The sequence below is a fragment of the Maniola hyperantus genome, chromosome 4 (assembly GCF_902806685.2).
Source record: "Maniola hyperantus chromosome 4, iAphHyp1.2, whole genome shotgun sequence".
NCBI classification, from domain to species: domain Eukaryota; kingdom Metazoa; phylum Arthropoda; class Insecta; order Lepidoptera; family Nymphalidae; genus Maniola; species Maniola hyperantus.
The window spans coordinates 5,752,247-5,767,980 of NC_048539.1; the positions used below are offsets into that span (position 1 = coordinate 5,752,247).

General features: G+C 40.4%; 1 protein-coding gene across 16 annotated transcripts in view; it reads left to right on the forward strand.

Annotated features, from left to right (window-relative positions):
- Positions 1-14,004, forward strand: part of LOC117997000 (inter-alpha-trypsin inhibitor heavy chain H4-like) — a 33,366-nt gene extending 19,362 nt beyond the window's left edge. For 4 of the 16 annotated variants that reach the window (XM_069498182.1, XM_069498186.1, XM_069498188.1 and 1 more), the window contains 8 exons: positions 1,737-1,835; positions 2,341-2,388; positions 2,959-2,994; positions 6,704-6,778; positions 8,120-8,155; positions 9,480-9,673; positions 10,534-10,697; positions 11,317-11,405. In XM_069498182.1, the coding sequence (XP_069354283.1) occupies positions 1,737-1,835; positions 2,341-2,388; positions 2,959-2,994; positions 6,704-6,778; positions 8,120-8,155; positions 9,480-9,673; positions 10,534-10,697; positions 11,317-11,365 (701 nt within the window). In that variant the 3' untranslated portion in view covers positions 11,366-11,405. Of the gene's footprint in view, positions 1-1,736; positions 1,836-2,340; positions 2,389-2,958; positions 2,995-6,703; positions 6,779-8,119; positions 8,156-9,479; positions 9,674-10,533; positions 10,698-11,316; positions 11,406-12,249; positions 12,438-13,063; positions 13,228-13,896 lie in introns of those variants that run through there. The other 12 variants (XM_034985164.2, XM_069498196.1, XM_069498195.1 and 9 more) reach the window with 10 other exon arrangements.
- The last annotated feature ends 1,730 nt before the right edge of the window (positions 14,005-15,734 follow it).

Below are 15,734 nucleotides of genomic sequence, written 5' to 3' on the forward strand. Positions count from 1 at the left end.
CGTTTTGCAAAATATTAAGTATAATTTTTAAGGTTGCAGACCTTTATGCACAGTGATTCCTAAGGGTACTAATAACTTCTGATACAGGGGCATGCATGTCGAATTATATCAGGGCATTAGTGACATTTGGTCTTATTATCATATACCTAATCAGTTTAACATTATTAGGGTTCCATAGAAATCCATACCTCATAAGGAAAAACGGAACCCTTACAGGATTACTTTGTTGTCTGTCTGTCTGCCTGTCTGTCAAGAAACCTACAGGGTACTTCCTGTTGACCTAGAATCATGAAATTTGGCAGGTAGGTAGGTCTCATAGCAGACATAAGGGGAAAAATCTGAAAACCGTGAATTTGTGGTTACATCACACAAAAAAAATTGTGGTCATGAACTATTAATTAGAACTATTTATTAATAATTTTCAATTTTCAAAGTAAAATAACTATATCAAGTGGGGTATCATATGAAAGGGCTTCATTTGTGCATTCTAAAACAGATTTTTATTTATTTTTATACATCATAGTTTTTGATTTATCGTGCAAAATGTCGAAAAAATACGACTGTAGTACGGAACCCTCGGTGTGCAAGCCTGACTCGCACTTGGCCGGTTTTTTATTGTTAGTGTTATATTTTTTTTGTCATTTCACTTGCAATTAATGTTATGCAATTAGCCAGCATGCCAGCATCATATTTTGTAGAAGGAGGTATGGGATACCTAATTAAGCATATTATTTAAAATATGCACCCTATCAAATGATAAAGTTTAAAACAAAATCTGACTATTCCTTAAAAAAAAAAACTACACATACTACCACCACAGTTGGATGGTTTACCTATTGGGTTTGTCATGACGTCATACTTTCTATGGCACTCAAAACGCGTCCATATTTAAAAATCTAATGAGCTAAACTCCACTACAGATAGATAATATACCTATTACTACCGCCCCGGCTTTGCACGGGTAGCTTATTACAATTTTCGTAGGGATCTCTGTTTAAAAATAAAATAAAATATGAATGCCTATGTCACTCGGGAATAATGTAGCTTTCTACTGGTGAAAGAACTTTCAAAATCGTTTTAGTAGGTAGTTCCAGAGATTACTTCCTACAAGCAAACTTACAAACTTTACCTCTTTATAATATTACTAGGTATAGATTATGAAAATTAGTAATTACAAAACTTTACAAAATCCAGTTACTTACGTATCTCAGGTTTTTTTTGTTGTATTTTTATTTGTCATACACGCGATATTGGATTTTTGTAACGACATAAATCCTTGACACTCGGCCTTGCGGGTTATACGGTACACTGCACCGTCACAATTCACACTGTCCAGTGCGAATTCTAAGGGTGTACCACCGTATATTTAAAATTAGCTAGCCTCCAGCCTGGCCTGGCCCTGCTGGAGATGTCAATTGAGTGATAGAGAGAAAGACTTCTCACTTTCGAAGTGGGAATCAGATCAGCTTAGCTCATTCAGAATATTCTCTGGACGTTGCAGACGACCCATGTCTCTTCGCTCTGTTTGTCGCCTCTGAGGAAATATTAGTACTAGTAATGTACTAGTAATAATTCAATGTTTATCGCCTTATTTTCATATTGTGCTAGTGTAGCTTGCTTGTGCGTGTACGTTTTCAAATGCTTGTACAAAGCGAAATTACCTGTGGTGAACTGTGCTAGGTGGCTTATAATAAACATCACTCATTCATTGGCCACTAACTCATTACACATTTTAGGGCAGCCACATTACGCGAGCGGAAACATACAGCCTCTCGCCCTCGACGCCGCACACTATCCGGATGCTTTGCAGGTAGAGGATGATATTATGGATTACGGTAAGAGACCATAACACATCATTGTACATTATTATTTATATACCTACAGTACGCGACAAGTCGACATGGCAATCATACCCTGATTGCCATCTCAAGCTGTCGCGGACTATACGTTATTTACTTTTGCAATACTAACCTTTATGACGACAGTACGTAGGCATAATGTTATTTTATTTGGGAAAAGGCGTTAGTTTGGAGTCTGGAGATTATCATAAACGAGTGTGTCCCAAATCTCCACAAACTCTACTAGGCACTAGCAAGCACTAGTGTCAAATGATAACATGCCAACTCATTTGATCACGATAATATGACATACGACATACTTTATTGTATGAAAGCTTTTTACAGATATAGGTCCGTTTAAGGGGTTGCATCATGCATGCTCCATGGGATCATGATCGGAAAGTGCTTCTAACTCATCGACTTCATTGGGCACATCAATTTACTAGATGTTTGTTGATAACAATAAGAACAAGCATAAAGAAAAAATGTTTTGGTTTGACAGATTTTTCAATTCCTCCGAGAACAATGGCGTTTTCTAAAACTTCATCAAGTAAGTAAACCCTTTATACATATATATATATATATATATATATATATATATATATATATATATATTTATTATTTTTAAAAAGCCGGTGGTTCTTCTGGGTGGCGGTAATAATAATATTAAGTGACCTCATTTTGATCACTATACGTACGAAATTACTACTATACATATACACAAGAATATAAATAGTACGTAGGTTTTCAGACAGTATTACAATTTTTTCGTTCACCGAAAGAGTTTAGTGAAGGTATGCGGCGTGCATTCGTACTATAATAGACTACTAATTTTTATATCTACTCAATCTCAAATTATAACCGTGGACTGTCGCCAAAGTGTTTCATTTCTCCATCATCAAGTCAGCAAGAACACCTGCACAGTTTATGGTCCGTCGAACCGGACGTTCAGAGAATGTCTTATATTGGCAAGTAAAGTGCACGTTGTACGGAATCTTTCAGATACCTTGATCAATACTATACGAGTCGGACAGTATCGACTATGCTCGTATATATCTATAGAGTTTTATCCTTGAGCGAAATCGGGAACACCCCGAATACAATCTCTATATTCTTACAGGTAGACTACAACCAGGCGGCATGATGCATTATTATAGTAAGTACTAAGTAGTTATTGGATTGTTTTTCTAGAATATCTTTGTTTTGTGCAAGAAGTTACCAGCCTGCCTAAGTAATTATAATTTGAATTTCTAAATTATTTTAAAATATTGATTAAAAATTGTGTACTTGGCGGGATTTATATTTTGACGGGTTCAAAATCTCTTTGGGAATCACACCTATCCTTCACACTTCATCATCACATCGATGATAGTACCTACCTTGGATAAAGCAATAAAATACGTACCTAGTCTTTTGCGGTTCGAGTTTCATAGACCATTATCGCCATAACAACATGACGTCCTGACAAATTCAATTTTACGATTTGACAAACAAAAATACCTACTTACGACACGAAAAAATAGTTGAGATGAAATTGGGCTTGATTTATTTTATAGATTCCGAAAATTTCCACTAAGAAAACAAAATTGTTTGTTTGTAATCAATAAACTCTGAAACTGCTGAACCGATTTCAATAATTCTTTCACCATTAGAAAGCTATTTTATTCACAACTAACATAGGCTATGATCGCCCATGTGATAGAGCGCATTTTGACTTTGCTCAGACTTAAGTCACTGTTAGAACGAGACGCTTTTCGCTTTTTATCGCTGGCATCATTGACGTATTCTGGCATAAATCTGTGTCGGTTTAACTTTAACTTAAGTCTTAGCAAAGACAAAGCACGCTCTATAGATTTCAGATATTCCTAAAGGTGTTGAGCTGTGATAACCAAGTGGTTACGACGTCCGTATTCCGAAGGTCGGGGGTTAAATCCCGGGCACGCACCTATAACTTTTCGGAATTATGTGCGTTTCAAGAAATTGAATATCACTCGCTTTTTAACGGTGAAGGAAAACGTGAGGAAATCTGCATGCCTGAGAGTTCTCCATAGTGTTCTCAAAGGTGTGTAAAGTCTTGCGCTTGGCCTGCATGGTGGACTATGACTAAACCCTTCTCATACTGAGAGGAGACCCTTGCTCTGTAGCCGGCTATGGGTTGATCATTATGATGATGATGATAAAAGGTTGACTTTTGAGTCGAGCGTCTGTGGCATCCCGCGTCAGTGATGCTCTGTCGAGGCGTTATTGAACTCTTATTGAACGCCTCGACAGAGCATCAGCTGCGCGATTGCTAGAGAATGACAGCTACAATGTCACGAAATAAATAAAATAAATGAAATTTGGCAGGAAGGTAGACGACGACAGGGTCTTCTCCGGTTGGCCGAAAGCCAAGCGGGGGTACGGGCCTCGAGGCGTAGCCTCCTTACCCGGGCAAGGCGCGGGGTATTCAATTACTCCGGTGTTGGTCTTCTAGCCGGAATTTCACCGGCTAGGGCCCGCCATCATTGGCTTGGGGCCTCGTGGCTGGTTGTGTTCCCCGCGCTGAGGGCGATAGAGTCGCCGTCGCGCGCGGGGGTGGTGTCTGGTCCGGTAGTGATCTCCGCGTTGCGGAAGATAGGCGCGGAGATAGTGTCAAATCCGGTGGGTCTCGCGTCGTCATCATCATCGCTAGGATCGCCTGCGTGCCACGCTAGTGGTGGCGATCGTAGGAGTTCCCGAGGCAGAGGACGCCCGGTCGGTGGTTGAATGGTCAGCGGAGCGATGCCGTGAAGGTGTGTGTAAGGTCCGTAGTCCGCGCGCGCAAACATGCGCCGCGCAAGTGTACGGACGTACTCCTCCACGGTGGGCGTCTTGAGGTCGCGATGAATGACATCATTCCTCACGTACCTCGGCGCTCCTACGATCATGCGTAGGCACTTGTTCTGCTGGATTTGTAAGCGGCTCTTCTGGTGTTCTGAACAGAGAGCATACCAGGCAGGAGCCGCGTACGTCAGACGTGAGCGGACATAGGCTCCGTAAATCCGGAGCTTGGTCTTCAGTGAGAGGCTTGAGGTGAGGATCTGGTACAGCATCGACGTGGCAGCCTTGGCATGATCCACGGCGTGGTTGACAGTGGGGATCATGCTCAGGTTATTGTCGATGCGACACCCCAAGTAGCACACCGAAGTCTGCCACTCTATGCCCTGCCCTCGCAGTTGGAGCTGACGTAAAGGCTTCCGGATGCCGAACAGGATCGCGGCAGTCTTCCCCACGTTGACTGCCATTTTCCACTTATCCAGCCAATCCGGAAGCAAATCCAGCAGACGTTGCATGCGATTGGTAGCGATGATCTGATGGTATGACGACGCGAGATACGCGCTGTCGTCAGCATAAAGCGACAACAGCACGTCTTCCTCCCCCTCGCGCAAATGTTCGGCGAGGGTAGGGATGTCGTCTGTGTACACCGCGTACAGACACGGGGACAAGCAGCTGCCTTGTGGTACTCCTGCTCGTATCGGGCGCGGCTGGGAGTCCGCACCTTCTACGGATACGTAGAAGGACCTGCCTTCCAGGAATGAGGCTACCAGCCGCACAATCGCGGGTGGTAGATTGGTGGAGAGGAGCTTCGCCAGGAGTCCAGCGTGCCACACTCGGTCGAAGGCCTTCTCTATGTCGAGAAAGACCCCGACAGTGCAGTAGCCTCTGTTTTTCTCACTGGCGATAAAGTTGAGTCCTCTCGCCAGCTGGAGCGCCGTTGAGTGATTACTGCGAAAGCCAAACTGCTCGGCCCGTGGTTGTAAGTGCGGGGCGAGCCTTCGCAGTAATAGACGCTCGAACAGCTTGGCGATGTGCGGCAGAAGGGTTATAGGTCGGTAGCTTCCTGGAAGACGGCGGTCCTTTCCCGGTTTGGGGATGGTTATAACTTTCCCCAATTTCCAGGACTCCGGGAAGTGAGAAGTACGGAGTACCCCATTAAAAAGCCTCGTCAGTGCCACGAGAACTCTTTTAGGCAGTTGCTGTAGTGCGGCGATCTGGATCCCGTCGTCACCTGGCGCCTTCCTTTTAGGGAGTCGGAAGACGACCTTCCTCAGCTCAGACGGGGAGATGAATTGGTCTCCCCGGAGAGAAGGTATCTGGGCCGACAGGAAATCCTCAAGTTGTTGGTTGATCGCCGCATAGTGTCTGGTCGCGGTGTCGTTATTGGCCGGTGGGTTGGGGGTAAATTGTCTCTCCATGTATTCCGCCATAATCTCCGCTCGGTCTATGGGGGAGTATTTTCGTCTACCCTGACTGTCTAGAAGAGGGTAAACGGGCGAGTCTGATCCGGTTAGTGTCTTGCACAGGTGGTACAGCGTTGTTTCAGACTCAGACGCAGCGTCGATGGTTTTCTCCCATTCTTCATCTTCGCGTGCGACGAGCGCTTGCGACACTTCCTGTGCAAGACGGTTGAGGTCACGCTTGACTCTCGGACAGCGAGTACGCGCCCATAGTTTGCGTAGGGCACGCTTCTTCTCGAGCTTGTCCCGGAGCGAGCTCGGTAGCAGGTCCCGTCGCCCTGTATGAGGCATGATGGTGGTGGCCTCGTTTTTGGCCTGTTGAATGGCTGCCGTGATGGTGCAGGCGGCGCGGTCAACATCAGCTGGGTTGGAGATGGGTCCTGCGAGCTCGAACTCTGACAGCGCAACGGCGTATTTCTCCCAGTTTGTTTAACAGGAAGGTAGATCGTCTAGCACAAGTAAATTTACTAAATCACATATAGATGGCGTAGTCCGTCATAAACTTGCAGTGTTCTACATAAATGGGTTACGTATATCTTGTACGGTGGTACGGAACCCTTCGTGTGCGAGTACGACTCGCACTTGACTGGTTTTTTCTTGCAATTTTAGGCTCACCCCAATTACCAAGCCCATATTATTACGGCGGCTATGGCGGCAGTAGTGGTGGTGGTGGTGGTGGTGCTGGTAAGTCATATAAAGTACCTATTTCTTTTTTCCCCGATAGAAAATGAATTAATTTTTATTAGAGTTCCGACTACTTCGAGATATCAACGTACAGTCTATCTCATGTACCTAAGTGAAGGCAAAAATGAACCCTTGTTGTCACTTTGTTATCTATCTGTGCGTATGCCCATATCTGAGAAATGGTTTGAGTTATAATGTGGATAGGTAGGGAGCTCTTTAACACCAGTGAATGAATAAATTCAAAAATATTACTTGACTAGATAATGCCCGCGACTTCGTCCGCGTGGATTTAGGTTTTTAAAAATCTCGTGGGAACGCTTTAGTTTTCCGGTATAAAAAGTAGCCTATGTCCTTCCCTGGGATGTAAGCTAACTCTGTACCAAATTTCATCAAAATCGGTTGAACGGATGGGCCGTGAAAGGCTAGCAGACAGACACACTTTCGCATTTGTAATATTAGTATAGATTAAATCTTCGAGTTGAATTATGGCGAAACAAACTTATGTTTGTAGTTAATTTCAAACCCTGTACTGAGCAAGCACGAGCAAGTGACCTGAAAATAAAAGGTTGTTGCTTTACACTATCTACACTTAACCGATCCTGATAACATGAAGCTGATTGAAATCATATCAGGGTGCGAGTTGTAGGTATATACCTACTCCCTTATCTTAACTAGCAGTTGCCCGCGACTTCTTGTCTCATGAGATCTGAAATTTTCCCGCTGCAAAAGGCCGCACTTACCTACTCACCCAGTCTCACCTTAAAGCACGGAACCCAGAATACCTAAATGCCAATTTTGATATCTCTAACTTCAAAAACAGGATTTTCATATAACTTTTAAACCCCCATTTCACCCCCTTAGGGGGAGAATTTAGTTAGATCCTTTCTTATATGATACCGATAGCCCCTAGAAAGAACCTACGTTTCAAATTTCAAGTAAAAATAACAATAGTTAAAAAAATCTATAAAAACTTTTCCCCCTATTTTACCACCCTTAAGGGGGGAATTTTCCAAATTGACTTATACAGATTTTTATTATTTAAAGATAATAACCTAAATGTCGATTTTCATGTCTCCAACTTCAAAAACATAGGACTTTCATACAACCTTCGACCCCCCATTCACACCCTTAGGGGGGAATTTATCAAAACCGTTTCTTAGCTGACACCTACGTCCTATACCTTCCAAATTTCAAGTTTGTAGGTTTAATAGTTTCTGAGATTTCGTGATTAGTCAGTCAGTCAGTGAGTGAGTGGTATTTCGCTTTTATACGCCAGTATTTTTAATCAATCAAAATAATGTACCTACAGTCTACACATTAACGATTTTCATGATTTCTTAGGCTTACCCGGTCCACCTGGTCCTTCTAGCCTATATGGTAAGTGTTTTTAATGTACATATGTTTTTTCTCCTAAAAACAGTGTTTTTTTAATTGTTGTTAAGTATTTGTCTGCCTACGAGACACATGCCTACGGTACAGAACGACATTCTATCAAAAAGTTTCGTCAAAATTTTTCGTTGATAGTCCACCGGGTTTTTCTACCGACCTATGGAAGATATACGTAGGTACATAACCTTTTAACTAGAAATAGTTTACTTTTACCTCGTTTAGGAGTCCGGACGCAAGGAATATACTCAATGTAAGAAAATACAATTTATTGTAAGTACCTATACGCACTGTCTTCATCTTACATGGAGATGTTCTAAAATTGTCTTAAATACTTTCCTACAACAATATTAATGTTTTAATCAAATAATTATTAAAAAGTAGGCCTTCTTAAATTATAATAACTCTATGAATTACTAACAATACCTATTCATGAAGTTTGTATATCCGTTATTTTAATTGTTAGGTATAATATTACTTAATAACATTTTATTTTTGTGTTTTTATTTTTTGTTTTTGTGTTTATTGAGCACAGCGAATCAAATTACTGTTTACACAATCTATAATAGGTACATTATAAGAATGACTACGAAAAATACATAAAAATGTAGTAAGCGCTATTACTTAGATATATAGGTAATATAGGTACTAGATTATAACATGGGGTTATTCAAGGGGCGGACCAACAAATTCCTAAAAGGCCGGCAACGCATCGGCGGCTCCTCTGGTGCTGCAAATGTTCATGGGCGGCGGTAATCACTTAACATCAGGTGACCCGCCTGCTCGTTTGCTCGCTACCTCTATTAAAAAAAAAAACCATTGTTGTTGGAAGAGCCGCCGGGTATTATAATTCTATCATATTATGGTAATATCTATCAATGTTGTCGAGATTTGCAAACTAGTAGTACGTTTGTGATATAATGTAGGTAGGTAGGTACCTATCTAAATTTATTTTATACAAGTTAGCGATTGACTGCAATCTCACCTGGTGGTAAGTGATGATGCAGTCTAAGATGGAAGCGGTTAACTTGGAAGGGGTATGGCAGTTTTTATTAAACCCATACATACCCCTTTGTTTTCTACACGGTATCGTACCGGAACGCTAAATCGCTTGGCGGCACGGCTTCGCCGGTAAGGTGCTAACTAGCCACGGCCGAAGCCTCCCATCGGACCAGACCAGAGATTAAGAAATTATAAAATTCCATAACCTTGCCGGGAATCAAACCCGGGACCTCCACAGCGCTTACCACTTTGAGGTCGTCAAAATAATGCGCAGGAAATCTTCGCTTAGGTTGTAAAATTCATGTTATTCCAGGTTCCTCACATGTAACAACAACACCATCGCCAAGATATCATCATACTACAACAGCTCCTCTGCAGTCTTCAAGTGAAGTGTATCATCTAGAATTCTTTGAGTGGACGTCATCGTTGCTCAACCCCGATAAGGACGCACTCGTGCTTGACGTCAATGGAACCGAAATCATTCTCAAGCTCTCGAAACATGTTGATGTAAGTAAATAAATGTGCGACTAGTACACTACAGGTAAAGAAAACTATTAAAAACACAGATCATCCGCATGCATTAAGGTTTTTAGAAAATCCCGCGAGAGCTCTTCGATTTGCCTGATTTTCCATCTCCGGGATGCGAGCTGAGCAAGATTTCGTCAAGATCGGTTCTGTGGTTGAACCATGAAAATGTAACTGACAGACAAACACACAGTTTTAACAATAATTTATGAAATAAATAGAATGGATAATATGGATTATTATGAAAGGCAATTCAATTCGTCTGTGGTGGTCATATTTTATTCAGTTTTCACTATGAAAAAGTATGTACCTAGTCAACATTGTTTATCAACTTAATATATCAAAGTTATTAATTAATTAATAATTCTGTAACTTAATATTATTACTTAAGTAACTTACTTAAGTTACAGAATTATTAATTACTATAGCGACCCGCCCCGGCTTCGCACGGGTAGCCAATAGTTTATTACAATTTTCATAGGGATCTCTATTTAAAAAAAATACAGTCTATGTCACTCAGGAATAATAATATAGCTTTCTACTGTTGAAAGAACTTTCAAAATCTATTCAGTTGTTCCAGAGATTAATAACATACAAACTTTACCCCTTTATAATACCTATATTGGTATTTAGGTTTATTATAAGTATACACCACCTCTCATTGTCCATTTCTTCGTTTACTCCCTACTGGAAGAGATCGCTATTTAGCAATAAGACCGATTTTTTTTGTAACCTGTCATTTGTATTTCGTGGTGCAATAAAGAATATACCTACATACATACATTAGTATAGATTGGTATATTAATATAAATATGTATCTAGTAATAATTATTGTTTAACAGCCTCCTAAAGCGAATGGTGGAGACGCTGAATGCTCAAACAGCAAGTCTGCGGTGGGCGCGAGTGAGAACGCGGCGAGTGTGTGCGTGTATCTAACGCGGTGCCACGCCGCCCGAAGCATCACTGCTGATGACTATAAGAAGAGCTACTGCATTGTCGACAACATGTAAGGAGCGGGAGCCCATCACATTTGAATCCCTAGAAAATCGCCACCATTACCTAGTCCATTGTCCGATTGTCAACGATTAGCGAAAAACGAGTTGAGCTAAAACCTAGAAACAAGTTGGCGAGCAATGAGAAGGCTAGAAGCGAGTGTACAAGTTTGCCGAGAGATACCTGTTCCTATACATTTAAAATTTCTGTGCAAACTACGCGAGTGTTTTGATTGCCAAGAGAGAGTCTCTGAGCGAGTTTTTTCTTTGATAACTCTTGTCGCTGCAACAAATTTGTGGCATGGTTCACGCCGTCAGTGCGCACAGTCACCGATCAACTAATAATATATTTATTTCTTTTGTTAACACGGTATCATACATCGATTGTACGTTTCTTGAGCTAGAAAGTAGTGGATAGCTCAAGAAACGTACAATCAGTCGCTTCCTCGTCGGCGGCGAGACAACTGTCTTTCTACGTGATTAACAGAAGAAGTCATGCTCGGAAGTCGGAAAGTCCTCAATGTAGCCACGACGGGCGACGTAGACATAAGAAGTCAATGAACGCAGAGAAAGAGATCGATTTTAATATAAATGTAGGTACTTAAATAAAATACAATGTTTTTTTCTTTTCAGTTACGCTGGTGTTTGCTGCGCCAGAGGTGATGTTGACAGAAGTCCTTAATAGAAATGTTATTTTATAAATAAATTTTTACATATGAAAATGAATTATTTATTTGAATCCATTAATTACTTATTATTACATTTTCCATATAGAATGCTATAGCTGTGCTCTTAGATTAAATTTCAACTATAATTTACTATTGATGATTAAAATTAATACTTATGCTTATCTTTGACTTCTCCTAACACCTATATCTAAACTTTCCAACAGATAGACGACTTGGCACTTTTGGTTATGGTAAGTTTTTACATAATATTTAAATTGATTAGAGGCATTGGGTGCGAAACTACCTCAATCTTTAAATGGGTGAGAACTCCGGCTTACTCGATGAAGTCAGAGGTCTGATGACGGTGCCAAGTGGGCCAAGCAGAACTGACGATGTGGGATGAATCTAATAATTATTCTATAATTTTATAACATACCTATTTATTCCATGCAAAAGCATGGAAAGCTTTTAGCTAGAAATACATAAGTAGTTTAATTTTTACCTCGTCGTCGGACGCAAGGAATATAATATAAGAAATACAACTTGTTTTACGTACTGTCGTCTTTATGAATATGGAGGTGTTCTAATTTGGGCTAAAATATTTTCCTGCTACAATTAAAGCTTTTCCGTAATTTATGTTATAATTATAAACGTTTGAACTGCCTTCTTAAATTAGAATACCTTTACGTATACTAACAACCTATTATTTAAGTTTATATACACTTACTATTTTAATTGTAAGGTATTAATTTAATAGACATTAATGAAAGTACTATTTTATTCTTGTGTTTTTAATTTTCTTTTTATATTTATTGAAGACCGGAAACCTACCTAAGTTTACCTAATGTGCGGGTCTTTTTATTTATTAATTTATTAATAGGTATGTTTTCTTATCTAGGGTTCGAAGCAACTCGTACTCCACCACCAATTATTCTTACAACATATGCTACTACAACAGCTCAGCTACAGTCATATCATCTAGAATTCTTCGATTGGACGCCACCGTTGCTCAACCCCTTCAAGGATACACTCGCGTTTTACGTCAACGGAACAGAAGTCATTCTTAAGCTCTCCAAAGATGATGATGTAAGTAGATAAAAAGACGATTAAATAGATAGATAGATAGAATAAGGAGCAGCTGGTGCCCGCAACATCTGCATGGAATTCGATTTTTAGAAAATTCCGCAAGAGCTCTTTGATTTGCTCGATTTTCCATCCTAGGTACTTCCGTCTCCGGAATGCAAAGCTATCTCTGAACCAGATTTGATCAAGATCGGATCTGTGGTTAAACCATGAAAAGGTAGCTGACAGACAATCACACATTTTTTAATAATAATTTACGAGATGAGATAGGATATAAGCAAAGGCAAATCATCTGATCACCATATGATCGGATTTTATTCAAGTTTTTACTATAAATAGTCAAGATTGCCTCTCAAAGAAAGCACTACTTAAGCTGATTCACGATTCCGTGGAAGAAAGATTTTTCATCTAAATATATAAAAAGAAAAGCTGACTGACTGACTGACTGATCTATCAACGTACAGCTCAAACCACTGGACGGATAGGGCTAAAATTTGGCATGCAGATAGAGCTGTTATGACGTAAGCATCCGCTAAAAAAGGATTTTAGAAAACTCATTGTATCCTAGAACGAAATCTGATCACACCACAGCGCGCCGGCTAATAATAATTATGATTATTGTTTAACAGCCTCCTAAAGCGGGTGGTGGAGACACCAAATGCTCGAACAGCACGTCTATGGTGGGCGCGAGTGTGAACTCGGAGAGTGTGTGCGTGTATCTAACGCGGTGCCACGCCGCCCGAAGCATCACTGCTGATGACTATCAGAAGAGCTACTGCACTGTCGACAACAAGTAAGGACATCTCATTTTTATCCCAAGAAAATCGCCATCATTAGGTCCATTGTCCGATTGCCAACGATTAGTAAGAAACAAGTTAAGCTAAAAACTAGAAATGAGTTGAGCTAAAAACTAAAAACGAATTTAGCTAAAAACTAGATTCGACTTGGCGAGCAACGAGAAGCGAATGTGTAGTTGGGATAGTTTTGCCGCTGGGCTATGACTATAGGTGAGTGTGCAAGTTTGCCAAAACATAATATCTAGGTTTATCTGCGCAAACTACGCGAGTGTTTTGATCGCCAAGAAAGAGTCTCCGAGTGAATATTTTTCTTTGATAAGCTTTTTGCTGCGACAAACTCGTGGAGTGAATTCAGTGCGCACAATCACCGATGAACTATTAATTATCTAATATATTTATTTCTTTTGTTAACACGGAATCATACATCGATTGTATGTTTCTTGAGCTAGAAAATAGTGGATAGCTAGTCAGTCGCCTCCTCGTCGGCGGCGAGACAACTGTCTTATCTACGTCATTAACAGAAGAAGTCATGCTTGGCAAGTCCTCAATGAGGAAGCCACGAGGCAGATATAAGAGCGTTAGATATAAAGTCAATAACCGCAGAGAAATGCGTCGATTTTAATATTTAAATAAAATATTTACTTACAATGTTGGTTCTGTTTCAGATATGCTGGTGTTTGCTGCGCGAGAGGTGATGTTGATAGAAGCCCTTAATAGAAATGTTAAGTTAATTAAGATAGTTTTATAAATAAATGTTTAAATATGAAAATGAATTATTTATTTGAATCCATAGTAGGTACCTAACTAGTTTAACCACTAATAAGCTAAGCTGTTTCCAGGCTCCATACCTATATACCTGACAAATCTTACCTATAAGTACGCGATACGTCGAGGTGGTACTGGGCTATCGGGGAGGGAACGCCCCACACACCCGCACAGCCCCTCGCGCTAACCCGGAGGAGCGAGCGCGGGTAGCCTCATATCCCGATTGCCATCTCGACCTGTCGCGGATAGGTACCTACCTATCTATAATGTTTTAGTAAACGACCCTTTAGTAGACCAACTTTGGTAGACCAAGCTGACCAAGTGCGGACTGGCAGACTTCACACACATCTTTGAGAACTTTATGAAGATCTCTTACAGCCGTACTCACTGCCGTAGTTTAGTTAAAACGAGACAGAGCTATATCTCTCACATAAATCTGTCTCGTTTTAACTCAATCTTAAGTAACGATTAGTGACTCTCAGTACGGCTGTTAGAGTCGCTTAACCGTTACTTAAGTTTAGTTAAAACGAGACAGAGCTATATCTCTCACAAAAATCTGTCTCGTTTTAACTCAACCTTAAGTAACGATTAGCGACTACGCACTATCTTAAGTAAGGCGGCTAAGCATGCAGTTTCCCCATGATGTTTTCCTTCACTGTGTAAGCAAGTGATATAACCCTTCCTAGAGACCCAGCGTCAATCAGGTTTCTTGCTATCATCCCGGCTAATCCCCGCCCGCCTCAGTGAGCGCAGGAATATCTGTGGTGACAAGAGACTCCTTGATTGATGAAATAATGAAATGAATGATGAATGTTTTTGTTTTGAAATAATTTAAAAAAAATCGGAAGGTCGAAAGTGTGAGAAACAACAGTAACTCACTAGACGTGAATAGTGGGTAGGTACATCCAAGGTATATCCACTCGAACCGCGCTGCCAATAAAGTGAACAAGTTTAGAGCAAAATAAGCTCCCGAACGTAGTGATACAGCATAAACTAGCCTGCACGCACGCGGCACTATTGGTTCGAGGTCTCATTCGATTTTTGTTTTTCTCGATTGTGACATTTTGACTCCAATAATTTTTTAGGGTTCCGTACCTCAAAAGGAAAAACGGAACCCTTATAGGATCACTTTGTTGTCTGTATGTCAAGAAACCTACAGGGTACTTCCCGTTGACCTAAAATCATGAAATTTGGCAGGAAGGTGGGTCTTATAGCTGGCATTAGGGGATAAATCTGAAAACCGTGAATTTGTGGTTACATCACACAAAAAAAATTGCGGTCATAAACTAATAATTAGTATTTTCAATTATTTCAATCGAAGTAAGATAATTATATCAAGTGGGGTGTCATATGAAAGGTCTTCACCTGTGCATTCTAAAACAGATTTTTATTTATTTTTATGCATCATAGTTTTTGAGTTATCATGCAAAATGTCGAAAAAATACGACTGAATTACGGAACCCTCGTTGCGCGAGCCTGACTTGCACTTGGCCGGTTTTTGGCATTATGTCAGAGGTAGGAGCCGCCAAAATAGAATCCTAACCTAAAATTAAGAAAAAAAAAGAAATCATTGTAGATTAATAAATATATTAAAAAAAAAACCACTAGGCTATCACAGCTTATATACTGATATTTACCTAAGTACTAATACACTTAAATGTCTTTGGCATAATATTTTTTTAATCCGTTCCATACTAATATTATAAATGCGAAAGTGTGTCTGTCTGTCTGTCTGCTA